General features: G+C 43.0%; 1 protein-coding gene across 4 annotated transcripts in view; it reads left to right on the top strand.

Annotated features, from left to right (window-relative positions):
- The window catches only part of MCTP2 (multiple C2 and transmembrane domain containing 2), a 115,324-nt gene that overhangs the window by 45,821 nt on the left and 49,548 nt on the right, over positions 1-19,955 (top strand). For all 4 annotated transcript variants that reach the window (XM_082198410.1, XM_082198411.1, XM_082198412.1 and 1 more), the window contains exons 9-14: positions 3,892-4,056; positions 5,070-5,200; positions 9,939-10,125; positions 11,752-11,845; positions 14,964-15,066; positions 15,743-15,845. In XM_082198410.1, coding sequence (XP_082054536.1) covers positions 3,892-4,056; positions 5,070-5,200; positions 9,939-10,125; positions 11,752-11,845; positions 14,964-15,066; positions 15,743-15,845 — 783 coding nt within the window. The remainder of the gene's footprint in view (positions 1-3,891; positions 4,057-5,069; positions 5,201-9,938; positions 10,126-11,751; positions 11,846-14,963; positions 15,067-15,742; positions 15,846-19,955) is intronic.

Here is a 19,955-nt window from a genome sequence, read left to right as displayed (position 1 = left end):
GCCTAAGTGCAGAACCTTACATTTGTCCCTACTGAAATTCATTTTGTTAAGGTTATGTTGAAGCCTGATTCAACCTTCTGAGGTGTTAGCTACCCCTCCCAGTTTGGTGTCATCTGCAAAGTCTATTAGCATCCCCTCAATTCCGTAATCCAAATCATTTATAAAGATATTCAGCACCTCCAGGCCTAGAACAGAACTCCATGACACCCCACTTGTCATTTTTTTTGAGGGATGACAAGGAACTATTAGTGGGCAGTCTTTGAGTCAACCAGCTACAAATGCACTTAACAGTAACACTGACCAGCCCACATTTTACCAGCCTTACTGCAAGAAAATCATGGGGGACTTTGTCAAAAAGCCATACTAAAATCTGGATACGTTACATCCACAGCATTCCCCTGATCCACCAGACTTGTAAGATTAGTATGGCTGCTGTACCTTCTCTTCCAGCAGGGCATCCACCTTACACTTGCTGCAGGTGTAGCTTCATGCACCAAGCAGGTAAATGAACAAGGCATAGGCGTTGTTCACCGCTGCTCCTTCTGCCTTGCTGTGCCTGTCTCTTGATCCTACATATGTGGAAACACAGCACTCTGGGCCTCAACCTTAAACTCTCCTGCTCAGGGCTCTCTCAAACACCCTTGTTTACTAGCCCTGTTCGCAACTTTTTGTTGTGAGCTCCCATAGACTTGAGAGCAGCTGTGTAGAACTGGTGGCCGCTGACTTCTTGGGAATTATAGCTCCGTGAAGAGTAAGCTACAGTTCCCAGAATTCTTAGGAGGCAAAATGTCATTTAAATATGCTTTAGATTCATGTTCTGTCCACAGCCTAAATGCAAGTATGCACAAATATGACTTTATATGTTTATATGTTAAAAGAGTGTGTTCAGGAGGGAGAGCGAGTTGAAAATGAAATTGCACTCGAAGAGTTCCTCCAGTGTTCCTCCAGTATGATCTCCAAATCAGAGGTCAATTTTTTTATTTTTTAAATGAAACCCCTTCTTCCCTCTTTTCCCTCACACCCCCCTGTTCTCTGAGTCTGGATTTCACTGACAAGGAAATTACTTCAAGAAATGACCCAACATTAGTGTGTGTGTGTGTGTGTGTGCGTGTGTGTGTGTGTGTGTTGTTTTGCCTCTCTGGGAGTGAGTTTCAGCTATCCTCTCCCATCCTAAGAAAAGTATAAAGAAAAAGGGGAAGAGGAAAAGGTGAGGGGAAAAGAGGCTAGGTTTGGAGGGGAGGGGGGCCTCACTTTGGATTTTAAACACAGTGAGCTTCGCACATCAAACAGGGCTGTGCTTTGCGCTAAAATGTTCAAAGTACGGTGGAGAGAGATAAAGGGCTTTGATGGGATGTGGATATTTCCCAGGGACATTGCAAGCAATAATCCAGATGTTCTGCTGTAACGCAACGAGTGTCCACGGATAGAGCAGGAGGTCCCAGCCAAGTGCAGCCTGCTGGAGGGCCTTGGCCTCTCCTCTCTCATGCTGTTCTGCCATATGGAAGCAATCTCCCAGCCCCTTTTAATGGCCAGCCTCAGATTCCATTTTCGCAGGCCTCACAGAACCTAAGTGGGCCTGTTTTTATGGACAAGTTAGAAAGAAGCCTTTCCAAGACAAACATCCAATTGCGAGGGGGGAGCGGGGAAGAGCGGAATTAGGACATACCAAGCCGCAAAATTATTTTAGAGCATATTTCACGGAAGCGGGGCTGTTTTTCTTTGGCAATTGGCAGATTGTAGGCTTGCCCTTTGATCCTTTGGGGACATTTCCCCCATTTCCTTTTAACAAGGGGGAGTAGAAGGGTGCGGGGGGGGGGGAGGCTAGAGCAAAAGAAAACGGGATTTCAAATAGTTTGCTGCTTTTAGGGAGAAAACGATCAGTGGGGACTTTGAAGTATGTCCATGGGAACGGGCAGGCTTTTGGTTTTTTTGTCCTGTGAGACAAAACCTTAAAAAGAAAAAGAAGAAAAACCCTCTGCAGCTGGATTTATGAAATCTCTCTCTCTCTTTTGTTAAAAAAGTGGGAGTTCTTAGCTTGGTACAAGGAAAGTCAAGATGTGTATTTCCAGTGGAATGTCGTGATTGTACAGAAATAAATGGATCTGTGTGTGGGATTGCAGAAGGCATGGATGCTTAGTTTACAAGAAAAAATTCAGCACACTATGTGCTTGTGTCTGGGAGAGAGAGTGCACACACAATTCTCCTGATTAAGACATTTTGATAAAGGTTTGTCAAGCAACAATTGTTTAAAAAAGCCAGTCTCTTTTCTGAGCTTTTCTGCAGGTATCGTTTTATCTAGAGGTGGTCCACACATGCATAAACATTGCTTGATTTGTTCTATGCTTGATGACTGGGCAAGTTAATGTGGAAATTTTCTGAGGCATTGCATTTGAGCCAATTAGAGAAGTTCTGTCTCTGATGGGAGCTGTTAGTGAGCCATCACAGATATGCAGGTCACCATGTGATGTTACCTGCAGTCATCAAGGGGTGACTGTGTATGAGAGAGTGGGAGAGAGAGAGAGAGAGAGATTTTCTGTAATGGCTCTGAACATCATCTTGACACCCTGGTTTATGCCCCTGGACCATGGCTGGCAGCAGTTAGGGCTAGGACATTCTATTTGGTGGTGACCAACTTGCTGAATGTTTTGCCAAGTGAGAAGTCAGACCCACTGCTATGTAGTCTATGTTGGAGAAAAGCAAATACATTTCCTTCTCTTGAGCTTCTAGTTAATGCATGTGTTACTTTAAACCACATGATGACTCTGCTTGAGCCTCTGTGTGTCTCAGTTAAATCCACCTCAAAAAGCTGAGCCACTTTGTTATTCTCTCCAGACAAGATGTCTGCTGCTTTCGCTCTCTGATCTGCACTCACTCTGTAAATAGTTCCTGCATGAATAAAGCCTTTGAACTCCAGAAACAGTACAAGCTTATTCGAAAACTGGGACTTTGGGGACGCTTGGCAAGCTTTACACCCCACATCTCAGGATTTTTCATGCTTTTCTAAAAGACCTAAAACACTTTAACATATCAATCTAATACTGGTACCAAAAGGTATAGTTTGACAGATATTGGCTTGATAACACTTTCTGGCCATGCCCCAGTGTCTATCAACAAAACAACAACAAATTTATTAGTCGCTTTTTCTTGCCAAAGGCAACTCAAGGTGACTTACATTTACCTCTGTATGCCTTCTCTCCTAGAACAGAACATTTGTACTTTGATCCGAGTTTGCTCTCCGATGCAGTGTCCAAGGAGTGCCTATTTAAATCACTAGAACAATATTTCAAGGAGACTGATTTTCTAGACACTAGCGTTCCCATGCAGTGGGACACAGTGAAGGCCATCCAGAGAGGGCACTGCATTGGTGAGGCAATAAGGGGGGAAATAATGCATGATCAAGAAACTTGCTTAATCACCACAGAAATTAAAACACTTGAAGTGCTCTAATGTAGAACAGGCACTGCAAAATCTCTTAGATCTTTAGCCTGGTCTAAACTGAAATTACTTAATTCATCTAGCCCTTCTACTGAACCTGTGTGTGTGTGTGTGTGTGTAGATATAGATATATGCAGTGCTTTCCCCCCTAAAAACAATGTTTAGGGGTACTCTTGTTTCCGCCTGAGACTCAGGAAACACTGGGAAAGGAAAGGAAGCCGCCATCGGGGGTAGCAACGGAACTGACGATTCACCGTGCTAGAGAAGAAACTAAAATTTTTAAAAATTTAGTTTATTCTCCCATTAGATTCACAAAATGTTTAGGGGTATGCGTACCCCCAGAAAAAAGCACTGGATATATGTTTGCATATGTATACTTATTTTTTTAGAAAACAATGTATGCCCAATGTATACATGGGGAATTTATGGAATTGTGCTCGTCTCACCTTTTTTCAGGCAAGTGTCATTCGATCCTTGAGGCTGACAGATTCCTGGCGGAAGAGCCAGCTGTGGAATGGGACAGTGACCATTGCCTTAATAGAAGGGAAGCACATCCCTGCAGGGGGCATGGCACAGATATTTGTTTTGTTGAAAATGGGAGAGCAAAAATACAAGAGCAAGGTAAGCATGCTAATGGAAAGGGCTAACCACTGATGTTTGTTTCTCTTAAGCGTCTGGTGCTGGTGGCGGTCGTTGTGTGTGTGGCTTCTCCAATAACCTCATTCCACTAGATATTTAGCACACCTTGATTCTGAAATGTAAACACACAGCAAAGGAAGCTAACTATGAAAGGGCCAAATGAAACATTTTCTGGATAGCTAATCATGGATGTTCAACTGTAAAATTTTTTTTAACTGAAATGCAGCTCAGTGTCTGTTTTTGTATTGTGGGCGCTGCCAGCTTCTTTAGAGCAGAGTGGGCGTTTAGCCCTTGCCACCCCATTATCAAGATTAAACGCAAAATAACACATCCTCAGGTTAGGGGGGGGAGAGAAGTTTGACTCAGTTGGCATTTAATGACAAATCCACCTGTTTTGCACTTTGCAACACAATAGGCAAACTGAAACACCAAAGCCTTCCTTCAAAATTTGCACTTTTGCAGTGGAGTTCTCTAGTCACATGATGTGTAAGTGGTTTATGTCATACTAGCCACATGACCCGGAAAGCTGTCTGTGGACAAACGCCAGCTCCCTCGGCCTGAAAGCGAGATGAGTGCCACAGCCCCATAGTCACCTTTGACTGGACTTAGCCGTCCAGGGGTCCTTTACCTTTACAAATATGTGTAGTAGAGTAAAGTCTGCATGCTAAGCAGATGCTCTACCACTGAGTTATGGCTCTTTTCCCTCAGGAGCCACACAACAGTTGATCGTACCTGCTTCAATATGGCTACCTCTCGGCGTGTTTTACATTTGCACACCTGTTCAATTTGTGTGTCAAAGATTTAAGTCCTCCGGGGTCGACCTTTTCCTGCTCCAATGTTTTATGCCCTAAATATTGATTGTTTTAGATTGTATTTGTGTTCTCTCCCCCCTCCCCCTTTTGTTTCGGCAGATTGAATTTTATTTATTTGTTTGTTTTAACAAAAGCAACAACCTTTTGAAAGAAAAGTAAACCTTGTAACTGCATGTTTTCTAGACACTTTGTAAGAGTGCAAATCCACAGTGGAGGGAACAATTTGATTTTCACTACTTCTCTGACAGGAAGGATGTGTTGGAGATTGAGATCTGGGGAAAGGATAACAAAAAGCACGAAGAAGTTTTGGGAATGTAAGTTTTTTTCATCTCTCTCTTTAAATATGTGTTTTGTGAAAGCCTTGAATATGAATGAAGTTGATGTGGGGAACAAAATGTGGAATAATGTCTCTTGCTCACTCATTCACGCACTCTCAGTGTATTTATTTATTTGTTGTGTTTTTATCCCACCTTTTCCTCCAAGAAGCTCAAGGTGGCATATGTGGTTCCCCCCTTCCTCATTTAACCTCCCACAACAACCCTGTGAGGTAGGTTAGGCTGAGAGGCGTTGACTGGCCAAGGTCACCCAGTGAGCTTCATGGCTGAGTTAGGATTTGAACCCTAACCCTACCTTAATATATCAGGGATTGAACCTGGGACCTTCTGCTTGTGAAACAAATGCTTTACTACTGGTCTGCAACCATGCAGTCCGCAAGGGATTACACTTATTTAGAGGCGTATATCTGTAGTGAGCCCAGCCATGGGGAAGAAAGTCTGCTTCTGCATAGCCCCATTCTCCCTTGGTCTGCTTCTTTGTCACTCTAGAATGTGATTCTGTGAACTGTACCACTTACATTTGCATATATGGAATTGTTTTTACATATGGAGTTGTATTTTTAGGCCATGTGTTTGCTGTGCAGTCACTTGGAGATATTTTATGGGACTCATAAGTGAAATCAAATCAATAGTGAAATGAGCATAAATGTTTTTTAAAAAGCATTTACAAGGTTCTAGGCGTCAGTAAGACAAGGGTATGGAATAAATTTATGTAAAGTCAAGTTAAAATCAAAACTCTAATTATCTGTATGTTTTAATATCTTACTCTCCCCCTCCCTTTCTCTCATTTTAAAAATATCAGTGTTTAATTACTTTGAAATGATGGTTTTTTCTATGTTTTTAGCTGTTTCTATTTTATTTGTAAGCTTCCTTGAGTCCCTGTCTGGGAAAAAGGCAGGGTATTAATAAGTAATAATATAAATGTAATAGTAATAATAATAAACAACTAAATAGTTTAAGTGAAAGTTTAAACAAACAAGCGAGAGAGAGATGAAATGTCAGGTTTGGTGGCATCTGATATATTCCTGCTGATTGAAACCATCAGGTAAAGCAGGGTTAAATGCTGCTTTTCTCCAAGTCTGAAAGATTTTTGTACAGCCACTAACTATTCAAACCATCTGGGATCACTCAGACCACAGCCCAGACTTGATTGTACAGTTTTGCTAAGGAATTGCCAACAGAGTTCCCACTTGCACCGGGACAGCAGATCCCACTCGAAACACATTTGCACGCTTAAAAAATAAGTGATTAAACTTTATGCGATCCAGTGGTATGAAAAGACTCAGTTAAGAAATGCGAACGCATATTGAGTTTTAATGTGGCAATCCAGCTGTTTAATTGCTTGTGTGTCTAATTGTTTACACAGCAGTTTATCTCAGTGCAATGCTACAATCCGTTCGCATCTCCCCCTGCCACCGTGTGAGCATCAGATGGAATGCAAAGAACCCAGCAGTGATGGTTCCAAAATGGTCTCCCCCAAGGCGAGGGACTCATAACTCTGTTGTAATGTCTACAACTGTTTACTGTATGAGTTGTTGTCCCCTATGTTACATCTCCTCAGACCTCCTCTAGTGGCATGTCAGCCTTGCAGATCAGGGGTTGGGATGCCGGAGAAATCTGAAGCAGTTTGCCTTAAAAGACAAGGCTCCCCAATTTATACTTTTTGAAACCCAAATCTTTAATTTTATTTGCATTCATCTGAATTTTCAAATGTTGTTCTCCAGCAAAGTCATGTGTGCAAAAATGCAGATACCGGGGTAAATTGTGTATAAAAATAGATATATCAGCTTTTTAAAAGGTACAAAAATGCATTACATTAGAGGAAACGGCTTTGCAAGTGTGCATATTGAGCAAAATTTCATAGAAAAAAATGTGCACGTTAGGAGAAATTTGCACTAAAATGCAGATGAATTTTTCACGAGGACTTCTTTTTTAAAAAATTGCAAATTGACGTGAAGATGTGGAAGCTGCATTTAGGATTTGGAAAATGAGAAATGGAGAGGAACTGAAATTGACAGATTTGCCTGTCTCTAGCACGGGCAAGATGACTTATAGAATTAAGAGGCAATCTGCATAATATGCAGTTCTAACAAAGAGAAAGGCGTGTCACTCTCACCTTGAAAAGCATTCATTGGGGAGGAAGTGTATTGATGAGATAATTGGCATCCTGGGAGGTTTGCCAGCCATTACTGATAAGCCTGCAGGGGTTTTCCAGGGGTGGGGAATCTCTGACCATCCATTCTAATATCCATCAGCCCTGGCCATTGTGTAACTGGTTCAACCTGATGGAAGTTGGGGTCTATCAGAATCCAAAGGTCTACAAGTTCTCCACACCTGTTGTTTGTGATTGAAAGAAGTATTTAGTTGCCCAAGAAGACTTGGTTTCATGTCTCTGCTGACGAAACAAAACATAGGGAGCAGCCCAAGTCAGACCACCTAGTCTTCTCCAGCTGGCCAGGGCTCTCCAAGGTTTCAGACAGGGTTTGCTCCCAGTCCTACCTGAAAAGGTTGTGGATTGAAGCTGGGGGCCTTCTGCATGCTAAGCAGATGTTCTACCACTGAACTATGCACCTTCCCCAAGTATGCTCAAGTGCAGCCTTTTAAGAGCAAACTTTCAGTTTCTTGTGCAACTGGCAACCACTTCTGCAAAGACATAAGCCAGAGTCGCTTCATTCCCTTGGTTTAAGCACTTACCGAAAGCAAATGCTTCAAATGACTTGCAAGTGGATTGCTTAGCCTCTATTGTACGCCACCGTCTTTTCCACCTGGAATGATGTTAGCTTGAATGTTTTGGGGGGAAAGAGGGAGAGGTTTTGTGTGCCCACCTTTTCTCTCCAAAACTGGCTATTTAGAAGTAGACTCTGCAATTTAGAGCAGATGGCTGGCAGCCACTGTGGTTCTACAGCTGGAAAGGGATCAAACTGGAGTAATGTGTGCCCCATTTACCTAGAAGGAACCCAACTGGAGGGAACCTCTGAGGATTTTTTTTAAATGGCCATTAAGAAAACACCTAAACAAGTTTTTGTTTAAATGAAAACCTGTCGACAGGCCTTAAGCACCGAAAGGCTGTTCCAAAATCTTCCCATCTCTGCCTGTGTTTGGAAACTCAATCCCACTGCAACCCATGGCAGCAAAACTCTTCCTCTTTGAGTCCCTTTCAGTTGGAAGATGCAAATATTTGCTTAACGTCTTCCATAATAACTTTCATCTACAGAGCTTCTTGAAAAGTTTGCCCGATGTATTTCCGAGTAAAATGTATTTTAATGCTTTCACTCCAATATTTTTCACAGCTACAAGGATGCAAGTCCCTCACTTCTCAATTCTTGAAAAATACTTAAATGTTTTTGTTGCCCTCCACTTTTTTCAAAAAAGTGTAAGACACATATACATTAGGGGTAATGTAAGTTGGGTGGTTGATATTATCCGGCCTCACAAGGAATGTGCACATCATCTGCCCATAAAGAGGGAACTGGGCATATTTTCTGCTTAATATACATAATTCCAACAGGTCTTTGGGGACATGCAGATGTTGACTGGAATATTACCCTAACATGAATCTTTAAAAATTGTTTGTGTGTGTAATGAAGAAGGTGTTGGAGACCCTTCTCTGGAACCCCCAACTATCTGAGCTTTTTTGATCTAACTCACTTTAAAGACAACTGTGCACATTGCAAGAAGTGTACAGTGGTACCTTGGGTTACATACGCTTCAGGTTACAGACTCCGCTAACCCAGAAATAGTACCTCGGGTTAAGAACTTTGCTTCAGGATGAGAACAGGAATTGTGTTCCGGCGGCACGGTAGCAGCAGGAGGCTCCATTAGCTAAAGTGGTGCTTCAGGTTAAGAACAGTTTCAGGTTAAGAACGGCGCTCCAGAATGAATTAAGTACTTAATCTGAGATACCACTGTATAATGGGTGCGGTGTATAGTAATCTATAGTACTGTGCTGATGTTTTATCCTGTGATTTCCCCAACTATTCTTGCAGCAATTGACAAGAAAGAAATTGCATTCAGGAATTATCAAAGGGGAGAGAAAATGTTGGTGAAATTCTCACATGTGGAGTGCAGGGTTTCCCTCCCCAAATCGCCTTCCTTTTGTGGTTGCCAAGGTGCCTGGCCCATGCATTGTGGGGCAGATCCAAGATGGCAGCCAGCTGAAGGCTGGTGAAGGAGCTTGAATATTTCTGCCAATAAGGATTGAAGAATAGCCAAATGAATGAATCTAACCTACTGACTTGTCAAGGTCTTATTGCTCCCGACAATCCTCCTTTGATGGGGTGCATTCAGAATTGAAATTAACTTTCCAGCAGAGTATCCATTCAGCCCTCCCAAGATTATGTTTAGATCAATCACCCTAACATTGAATGCAGTGGCCAGGGGGTGTTTGAGAGTGTCTGTTCTTTCATTCTGCAAAGTCGTCTCACCAATGATTTTCATCCTGCAGTCTCCCTGGGTGCTTGTGCTTCAGATGTACAGCTTAGGGTGGTGCTATTGTGAAATAACTCCTCCCATAGTGCTTCCCAGATCAGGAAGCATGGGCCACTGGGGAGGCTGGAGAAATGTTTACTGGTACGTAAACTCTTCTGCAGATGAAGGAAACTTGTGTGTGTGAAATTGGAGGACGGATTTCAGCACAGCACTAGTAAGACAGTCTGCATGTTTTCTGAAACGGCTGCTGCACATTAATTCCAACCCCTTTTGATTCTATTGTTTTTAGGTGTAAAGTTGATGTTAGTGCGCTCCCTGGAAAACAAGCCAACCATTTGGAATTGCCCTTGGAGAAACAGCCTGGGTCCCTGTTGATGGTGATCTCTGTCATTCCCTGCTCAGGAGTTTCTATCTCTGATTTGTGTGTTTGCCCTCTGGGAGACCCCAGTGAGAGGAAACAACTTTTCCAGCGCTATGTGAGTTCGAAGGCCTCCATTTCTCCTTAAGGAAAAATCAAGTGTGTGTGTGTGTGTGTGTGTGTGTGTGTGTGTAGAAGGGAATTGTATCAGAAAATGACGTCAAAGCCCAGATCCTAATCACATGTCTGTTAATGGGGGAATGAAATGTATCTCACACTAAATATTATGGCTGGTGTGATTTAATCAATTGTCTGTACAGTTAGCCCCAAGCCATATGGGTGGTTTGCATTTGATAGTTCTCAAAACAGTAATTTCCTTTACTATTACAGAGCAGGAGAGAGAGACAGATCTTTCTCCATCTTCCACAAATTTGTTTCAGCTCTGTTTTGCACTTCCGATGTGACAATTGGCTATCAGATCAAGTTTAGTTAATTACAGAATGAGAATGGGGAAACTTTCCCATCCAAATGTTATTCGACTCCAGTTCCCATCAGCCGAAGCCAGCAGGACCAATGGTATAGGATAATAATGAGAGTTGCAGTCTGACAATATCTGAAGCGCCACATGACGCTCATTGTCACACTAGAGCACTGAACAGGAGCAGCCTGTGCCACTTAAGTAGGGTAGGTCACTAGATTTAAATACATCCTCCTTGTGGGGAAAAGAGGGGCAGAAATGTAGAAAGCATAGCCTTCTCATTGACATGCTTGCTTTATATATGCAGGGAGTTTTACTTTCCTTTTTCTTCTTCCAATGTTAAGTTGTGTGTGAACATATCAGACGACACAGCGATTCTTCAAACAGCTCTTGTTTATTCACAGGCCAGAACAGAACTGAACTGAAGGGTTCAGTCAGCCTGCTTATATAGAGCTCCAGTACAACGTAACTGTAACAATTTTCTAAAACTATCCAATCAGTGAACGTCACTTTTGATCCCTTATTTGTATAACTATCTACAGTATCCCTCTGCTGGCCCAGGGTGAGAACTTCAGTACATAACATCCAACTAGGGGAAACATTCAAATATGAAATACTCCCAACCATCCCCTGCATTGCTGCAATCCAGGAAAATACCCTGGATTGTAAGAGTGAACACAGCTGGTTCTTGAAATTGAATTGACTCCCTATGCCATCCTGGGACACAGCATATTTATGGATTCATTTAGATTCCATTCTTCAACATCTCAAGCAAGCATGGGACAGCCGTGCATTTTTCTGTGCACTTGTATGTGGTGCTGGGGAAAATGCCAGAAACATTTAGAGTTCTGTGAAATATAGGGTACAAAACAATCCCGAAATTTCCTTTCCAATACAAGGAGGAGTTCAAAATGGCAGCTTTCTTTTTAAAAACGTTCTGTGCTATTGTGCTTTTCAGGCATTTATTTTTATGCAAATAGAAGGAATGCAATTTTAAAACAGCTATAGATATTCAACTGCAATGTTGTCATCACCAGAAAATAAATTAGTCATGAGTTTATTGTTCAGGGAATTTGGGAGGGCAAGGAAGAGCCTTGAGCAGATCATAATTAAATGATTTCTTGTAGTTTACTTACAGAGCTGTTGTCTAAATCACTATTTGGCCTTGCATAGAATTTGTTCTTTAAGAAAGGAATAATACAAATGTGTAAATAAAATAAATGTTTAAAAATATTTTAACTTCTTCTGACAATGTTTTCATTGCAGTGCATAAGGAACTCTTTCCATAACATAAAGGATATTGGATTTTTACAAGTCAAAGTATTAAAAGCTGCTGATCTGTTGGCTGCAGATTTTTCTGGTATGAAATATTGCTGATCTAGACTTTAGATTATATCCCCCAACATGTTATAGTAGAAGTTCCCAGTGCTGACCCCTTTTTTATCTTATGAAAAATAGAAAATACCAAAGAGAATACATATATGATAGTGGCATTTTTTTAAAAGTGTATGAGTCTTTCATATTTATTTATACAGCATGATCACATCTTACATGTATTTAACTTGTGTGATTTCAAAGATACATGGTTGAAGGCAGGCTGGCTGAAATCATGCAAGTTAAATCCAAAAATCTCTTTTTGCTCTGGGTTCCTTTGGGGGTTACCTGGCATTCAGGAGTGCCAACTTGGCCCCACGACTGTGGGTACCTGGGGCTGTCAATGCCATGCATTTGGCATGGCACCGGCACCGAAATTTGTGGGTGCCTGGCTCTTTCATGGGGAATTTTGTAGGAGGTCTGGCACCAAGGGCCCCAGGGAGTTGGCACCTATGCTAGCATGGAAATAGATTTTAAGCTCTCCACCTTGCTTGCTGGGCAAGAAGAAGAAGAGTTTGGATTTGATATCCCGCTTTATTACTACCCTAAGGAGTCTCAACGCAGCTAACAATCTCCTTTCCCTTCCTCCCCCTCAACAAACACTCTGTGAGGTGAGTGAGGCTGAGAGACTTCGGAGAAGTGTGACTAGCCCAAGGTCACACTTCTGCATGTGGAGGAGCGGAGACGCGAGCCCGGTTCCCCAGATTACGAGTCTACCGCTCTTAACCACTACACCACACTGGCTCTCAAGGTTTCCTTGGTGCATTGGCTGTAAAACTACTAAGGATTCTCTCTCTCTTCCCCTTCACCTGCTAACCATTGGGTTGCTCCAAGGTTTGGGTACATGTGATTTTCATGCATATGCAGAACTCTTGGAACCAAACCCCCTTGTAAGATGTGATCATGCTGTATTTCAAACTTTTCTAAACGGCTTAACATTTTTCAAATCTCTAATTTGATTATTGTAACTTGCTCTAAGCGGGGCTGCCCTTGAAGCTGATCCAGAAACACCAGCGGGTGCAGAATGCTGCAGGGAGGCTCCTTACAGGGTCCTTGCCACGGGATCACATTCATCCAGTGCTTTACCAACTGCACTGGCTCCCGGTGGAGTACAGAGTCAGATTTAAGGTGCTGGTTTTGACCTTTAAAGCCCTATGCGGCCTAGAACCCACGTACCTACGGGACTGCCTCTCCTGGTATGCCCCACGAAGGACCTTAAGGTCCACAAATAACAACACTTTGGAGGTCCCAAGTCACAAGGTGGTTAGATTGGTCTCAACTAGGGCCAGGGCCTTTTCAGTACTGGCCCCAGCTTGGTGGAACACTGTGTCACAAGAGACTAGGGCCCTGCGGGACTTGACATCTTTCCACAGGGCCTGCAAGACAGAGCTGTGCCACCTGGCCTTTGGTTTGGACTCAGTCTGACCCTTATGTTTCTCCCCCCCCCTATGGTTTTGATCTATGTGCTACTATTAAATGAGGCTGCATTTTAAATAGTATTTTAACCTGTATTTAAAATTGTTTCTTTTTTTATTGTAATTTTACTGGCGTTAGCCGCCCTGAGCCCAGCTCTGGCCGGGGAGGGCGGGGTATAAATAAAAAATTATTATTATTATTATTATTATTATTATTATTAAGCCTTGCAAACAGTGTACAATGTAAAAACAAGAGAAGAAATGCGATGGTGCGCCTGCATCAACACAACTGGACACCTTCACCTGCCTCAACTGCAGCAAAACATGTCTTTCCCATATCGACCTCTACAGCCACAGCAGGCACTGCAACCTTCCATCAGGTTGACTTCACCTGCAAAGGCACACTCCTCCATGGTCTCCTGAGACGGGTGGATGCTAACAAGTCATCTAAACAACAAATATGGGTTTCAATCAATAGAACAGTATGAAAACATAAAAACAAATAAAGCTGATTTAGGGGGTCCCCATACAGTAAACCAGGGCCCAGTCTTACGGGTCAGGGAAAGCCTGGCTTTAGTATGTGTAGTAAGATTCATATACACATTAACACAGAACGAAAGCAAGCAAACATATTGTTGTGCTGAATTTTGTCCTCCAGTTTCTCTGTAGAAGAGATTTTCATTTTTATATAGTATGTTCAGGTCACAGTAGAATGCAATCTACAGTTGTACCTTGGATCCCGAACGCCCTGGAACTCGGACGTTTTGGCTCCCAAATGCCGCAAACCCGGAAGCTGAGCGTCCGACAGGGCTTCTGTGGCTTCTGATTGGCTGCAGGGACTTCCTGCAGCCAATCAGAAGCTGTGATTTGGTTTTCTAATGTTTTAGAAGTCGAACAGACTTTTGGAATGGATTCCGTTTGACTTCCAAGCTACGAGTGTACTATACAAAGTAGAGTCGCACCTGTTGCTCCACCCATATTTGCCTCTGGCTCCACCCACTACTGGTGTGCATCCTTCCTAAGGCTGATAAAGATTCCCCACTCATAACCTACAGCCATAGTGCTCTAAAAGTTAGACCTGGGTGTGAGTTCCCAAGACTTATTTTAGCTGCTGCTACTGGTTTGCACAACTTCTAAGCTGCCTTTCATCTAACATAGATCCCCACTCAGTTTATAGAAACAGTCACACACAATTTAAACATGATAAACCCTGTTTTAAAAATTATATAGTTGCAAAACATTTTTCAGCAACGACAACGCCCCACATTTCAATAAGTACAGAAATAATTCACACAGCGACAGCACAACCTTGAGCAGACTGTTGTAAGGAAAATGCTGCGTCTTTAACGTGCTGGGGCGGTAAATGAGCGAGTTTTGCAAGGAAAGGATACCATTTGCGCAGCGCTGTTTGCCTTGTTTTGCAATAACTTATTTCCCTGCAGCAGAGTCATTTTCCAGTTGCCCTCACATAGCCCTCTGCTAGCTGAGTAGAACTTTTCAATAGTTGAAAGGTTTTCTAATATGCGATTCCTGCAACTCAAGCAAAAAAATGCATTACTGAAAAGGCTATATTGGAAGCTCTGAAATGAGGAAAAGTGTCGTCAAGCAGTTTACCAAGATAACTGGCAAGTTTTTCTTCAGTGGTCAAATAATGCACTAACAAATTATATATCTGGCTTTCCTTCCCAGGAAAAAGTGACCCCTTTTGTGTGTTGGAGCTGGGGAATGGCAGACTTAAGAGTTACACTGTTTACAAAAACCTTAATCCAGAATGGAACCAGGTCTTCACATTGTAAGTGGATTTGCATCTGAAACTTTATTTTAAGGTAGTTATTTGCTAGCCTTCATTGAAAGATTCCATAGAGCAGGGCTAAAACTAGTTCACAGAACTTATCAAGACTATTTAAGATCAGCATTGATTCAAGAGTCATTGACGCTTGCCTATTTCTGTATTGCAGAGGAGTTCTGCATAATTTTTTTCCTAGAATTTACAGCAGCACAATATATTATTAGAATTAATTATCTGAGGCCATGCAAAGAATGATGCTATTTAGCTTAGATGCCACTGATGTCAAAATGTTTAAGTCGAAATGCATTTTTTCAAAGTACGTCTTTTGCAACCCTCCTTCATCTATTATTCACCTTTAACCAGCAGGGCTTGGGGTGTGCTACAGTAATTCAAAACTCAGAATATCAAACAAATTAAGACAAATTACCATTACAGGAATACAGTGGTTCCTGAAAAGATACACCTCTTAAATTTTAGAAATTATTTATGTGACATAACACACTGTATTTGCATTGCAATGTTGTAAAGCACATAAGGTATTTTGGTTATTATTGTATGTCCTATTGGCCTCTTGCCATAGACTTCTTTTTTGTGAACTTTTAAATTCTTACACAGACATACATTACATTCGTTTAGATCTTGACTTTTGTCATTGCTTTGTATCTGTGAATCTCACCAGCCCCGTTAAAGACATCCACGATGTTCTAGAAGTGACGGTGTTTGATGAAGATGGAGATAAGCCTCCAGATTTCCTGGGCAAAGTTGCGATCCCTTTACTGTCTGTAAGTTTTTCTCTTCGGCTCTGCGTTATCACTCCTGCCTTGATGGTTTCAGTGGGATATGGCTACCTAAGCCTGTTGCATGTAGGAACTGTGCTGAAAAGAACAAAATTCTTTGTGATTCGTAAGCTTCAGTCAGTATTTATGATGGTCCTTTATGTTGCAAGTGGGGTAGCCTTTCAGTCAAATTCTGTGATTAATTGAGAGAAAGAGAACGGAGATAACATTGGCTCATCAGCTTAATTTCTCTTCGGAATATAATATTATGCTATCTCTTCTTTCTTCCCTTTCTTTTTTTGTACTCCAGGTGAGTTAGTACCAAATGAGTTGCTACATATTTTTTCTCCAGGTGGTTTCAGAACTCTCTTAGGTGCCTGTTGTTGCCAATTTATGAGTGAAAACGGACATAATATTTAAAGAGAAGTCATGAGTGTTCTTCCCTTTCATTGTTAGGGTACCCAGTGGTGGAACATGTTCTCATGGTGCCCAGGGCAGGTGGGCACAGCTGTGCTGGGGGAGGGGGGAAGCAGGGTATGGAGGGCAATATGAGGAGGACACAGCAAGACAGGCAGGCATTTCCCAATCATTCTGGATTCGACTGATTGGAAGGGTGCGTGTCTGTTGTGTCCTCCTGATGCCCTCCCAGCTCCATGCTGCTTTGCGAAGCTGGGGTGTGCAATCAGACTCGCAAAGCAGTGTGGGGTTGGTGGGGGCAGTGTGAGGAGCAAAATGCGCCCTTGAAGAAACTGTGCCTGGGGCAATGTCCCCTCCCTCACCCCGCCCACGCTATGCCTCTGAAGGCACCTTCTCTTTACTGGCATTTTGCATGACAGATGTGCATTCAGTTCCACAAATCAGGTCCTCCCTTAAAGAGGGCATGTATTGCGGTGAGACCTGGAAAACCAACACCATGTGTTGTGGGTAGGTATGATTGGTCAGCCACAACACCTGATTGGTAGGTCCCTCGAAGCTGGGTGCAATCTGGCCAATGGGATGCAGTCCAAACGGTTTGGGGGACCTATTTATGCCCATGCACATGACCCAGAGCTTCCTCTTTTGGCTCATGCATTGGAACACCCGCCCACCTCTCCCTACTTTTAGGGATTGCACTTGACCTTGCTATGCTGTCGTGTGTTGTCTGTCATTGGGACAGGGGCACATCAGCAATTTCCCCCGCTTGGCTGATTGGCTGTTGCCATTTGGGTTTCGCCTGCTGTGTAGCAAATCGTCACAACTTGTAAGTTTGCGGATAGGCTGTGGTTCAGGTGATAGGGATGGGAGAATGCTCTTACCATCCCTATGTGAAGGGTATTCCGTTAAAGGAATCCAGGGACTTGATGGTTTGGTCAACCCCTGAGAGGGGGTTGTGCCCATGCCGAGTCCAGGGGGACATTTGGGTGGCAGAGTTAGCCCACTCCCGGCTTTGTGCTTATCCAGGTGTTCACCCTTGGCTGACCTATGGTGGAACCCTGGATCAGCGCTACCTGCATGACAGGGAGCCAGTCGAAGCAGAGCCTATGCAGCCAGTCATTTTCTGTAATGAAAAAAGTTGTGGCCTAAATTCTGCCAAAAACCAAACCAAAAATTTGAGTCAAGTTTGAATTTATTTAGGGGGGAGGTTTCTGTGTCTGAGCACGCAAAGGCTAGGTCAGCAGTTAGCCTTGCCTATCTTTGACGGTGCTTATGGTGGGATGCCAAGGGGTATTTTTGGGGTGGGGTGGGCATTTGGCATTACCAGAGTGCTTTAACAGTAAATCCATCTTCCCAGGGAACTCTGGGAATTGTAGCTCTATTGGGCGAATAGGAGTCTCTTAACAATATTCTGCACTCTCATCAAACTACAGTTTCCAAGATTCTTTGGGTGGAAACCACGACTGTTTAAAGTGTTATGATACTGCCTTATAATGTTATAGGTTTGAGAGGGTCCATCTCGATGATACCCATGAGTCCCTTTGAAATCTGTGATCCTCTGTATATGAGGTTAGAATCTATAAGTGGAAACATGCTGAACTGGTCAGACTAGTTGCTTTGAAAGATAATGGCCTTAGCTGGCCAGTTAAGTACTTGCATATCTGAAGAGGTTGTCCTGTTGCCATAGAGACACACAGATGGACTTTCCCCTACCTTACCTGGCTGGAGGCCGCATCATCCTAGAATGGAGAACAATACACTAACAGGGGTCTTGTGAGGGAGTTTTGGCTGATGCTCTGTGTTGGACCCAAAGCTGTGACTTAAGGCTTCACCCCAGTGGGAAAGCAAAATCTGCCGGGGTGTAGATGCTGAGGGGCCCTCCCATCCTATGCTTGGATTGCATATATGTGTAAATAAAACCATATGTACTATAGATACAGTCTCTGTTGACCTTCATTCCAGGAAAACTGAACCTTGGATAAGCACAGGTACCCTTGAAGTCTCTTGCTGTATGGAGATTGGGGTTTCCTCAACAATACGTATAGTACCTTGGTTGGATGCAAGCCTTAATTTTTTAGATTAGAACGGTAGTTTTATCACTTCCAAGCTTCATATTTCTCTTTCGACCTTGAACACAGCACCATCGCCCCCTCTTTCACAATGTCCTTGACTTTGGGACTGCATTAAGCCCGTTCTGTAAAGGCTATAGCTGCTCAATGCTTGCTCAGACTTTTTTTTTTTTTTGAACGGCCTGCATCATGTGACGGGCCGTTTGATGTTTACAGGGAAGGAACAACTCCTTAACATCTTTTATTCAATTTTTGATGACTCTGTTAATTTCTCCCTGAGTCCTCGTATCCCTGATGTTACTGGACAGGAGCGGTGTGAGCAGCTGGTCTCCTGGAGAGCAGGCGCCTGCCAAATGGTCTATGCGAGAGGCAGCCGGCTGTGTGAGATGACAGTGAGAAGATGTTAGATTCTGATTCCACCCCCCCTCCTTGATTTTATAGACATTTGTCAAGTGTCCCTCAGGATTTGCATAACAAGGCAGGCAAGAGGAGGCAGCGGGAGGGGAGGAGAAGTCTCTCTCTGTGTGTCTGCGATGTGAGAAAATTCCAAACTATTTTGTCTAGTTTCTTTGGCCACATTCACACCATACATTTAAAGGGCTATGATACCCTTCTCACCACTGAATACCTCCTTCGTTCTTTTAGAATGGCAATGGCGCCCACCTGAGAGGTTGTGGTGAGTTCCGGGTGGGGAAAAAAGGCCTACCTGCACCCCTCAGAGAGCTACAATTTCCAGAGTAGCTGAACTATCAATCCCTCTTCACGGGGAACTTTGGGAATTGTAGCTCTGTGAGGGAATAGAAGCCTCCTAACAAGACTCACTGTTTCTTTCCTGGCAACTAAAGATATGTAACGTAGGCACCAAGTGAGCCTCCCTTGGGAAATCTGGCATATAGTTGGCTGATACTTGATATCTTCTAGGACCATAGGCCATGGCATTCGATGGAGCTTGGAAGTCTCAACACAGTGTATACTTTCCAAGTTCTGTGGGGAGAAAATAAGACATCCTGTTTCTTCGTATGAGATCTCGGCGGCCATTTTGTCCATCACAATCTCACGCTCTCTCTCGCACCTTGTTTTCATCCCGAAAAAGGGGCTGCTGCGATCATGCATAGCACCCAGAACTGCATGTTTCTGGACACCACATAATATCTGGCTCCCCAAAAGTGCTTTTGGGGGGCCAGAGCAAGGTGCACAAGCCTGGGAGTGCGTCCTGGAAGACAGATTTTCTGGTTTTGTATCAGAAACAGTTGGAAGGTATTGTACAGTGGCCTTCAGCATTTTAAATATTCCACATGCTTCACATTCTGTATCTACAGCAATCTTGCAAGGGTGGTTTCAGTATTGCAGAGACGGAGGAGGTAGGGTGTTCGGAGACTGAGAGATGGTGGCTTTCCTAAATTCATCATTGAATTTATGGGTTTTTTGGTAGTAACTTTGCTTCATCAGTTGTCCGGCCAAACAGCCTATTGCTATTTGGAAGGAAAATAACTATTTAAAATTGTAAATAACTGGAGCGAATGATTCCCTACTGGCTGATGGAGTTTTGGAGTGTGTTTTGCTTGTTGGCTCTGTGTTACGTTTTAGACTTGCTTCAGTAAAGAATAATACCCCTAATGTGAAGCTGGACCCT

The sequence above is a fragment of the Podarcis vaucheri genome (genome assembly GCF_965113315.1).
Source record: "Podarcis vaucheri genome assembly, chromosome: 14".
In the NCBI taxonomy this organism is placed as follows: domain Eukaryota; kingdom Metazoa; phylum Chordata; class Lepidosauria; order Squamata; family Lacertidae; genus Podarcis; species Podarcis vaucheri.
This window is presented reverse-complemented; position numbering and strand designations above follow the sequence as displayed.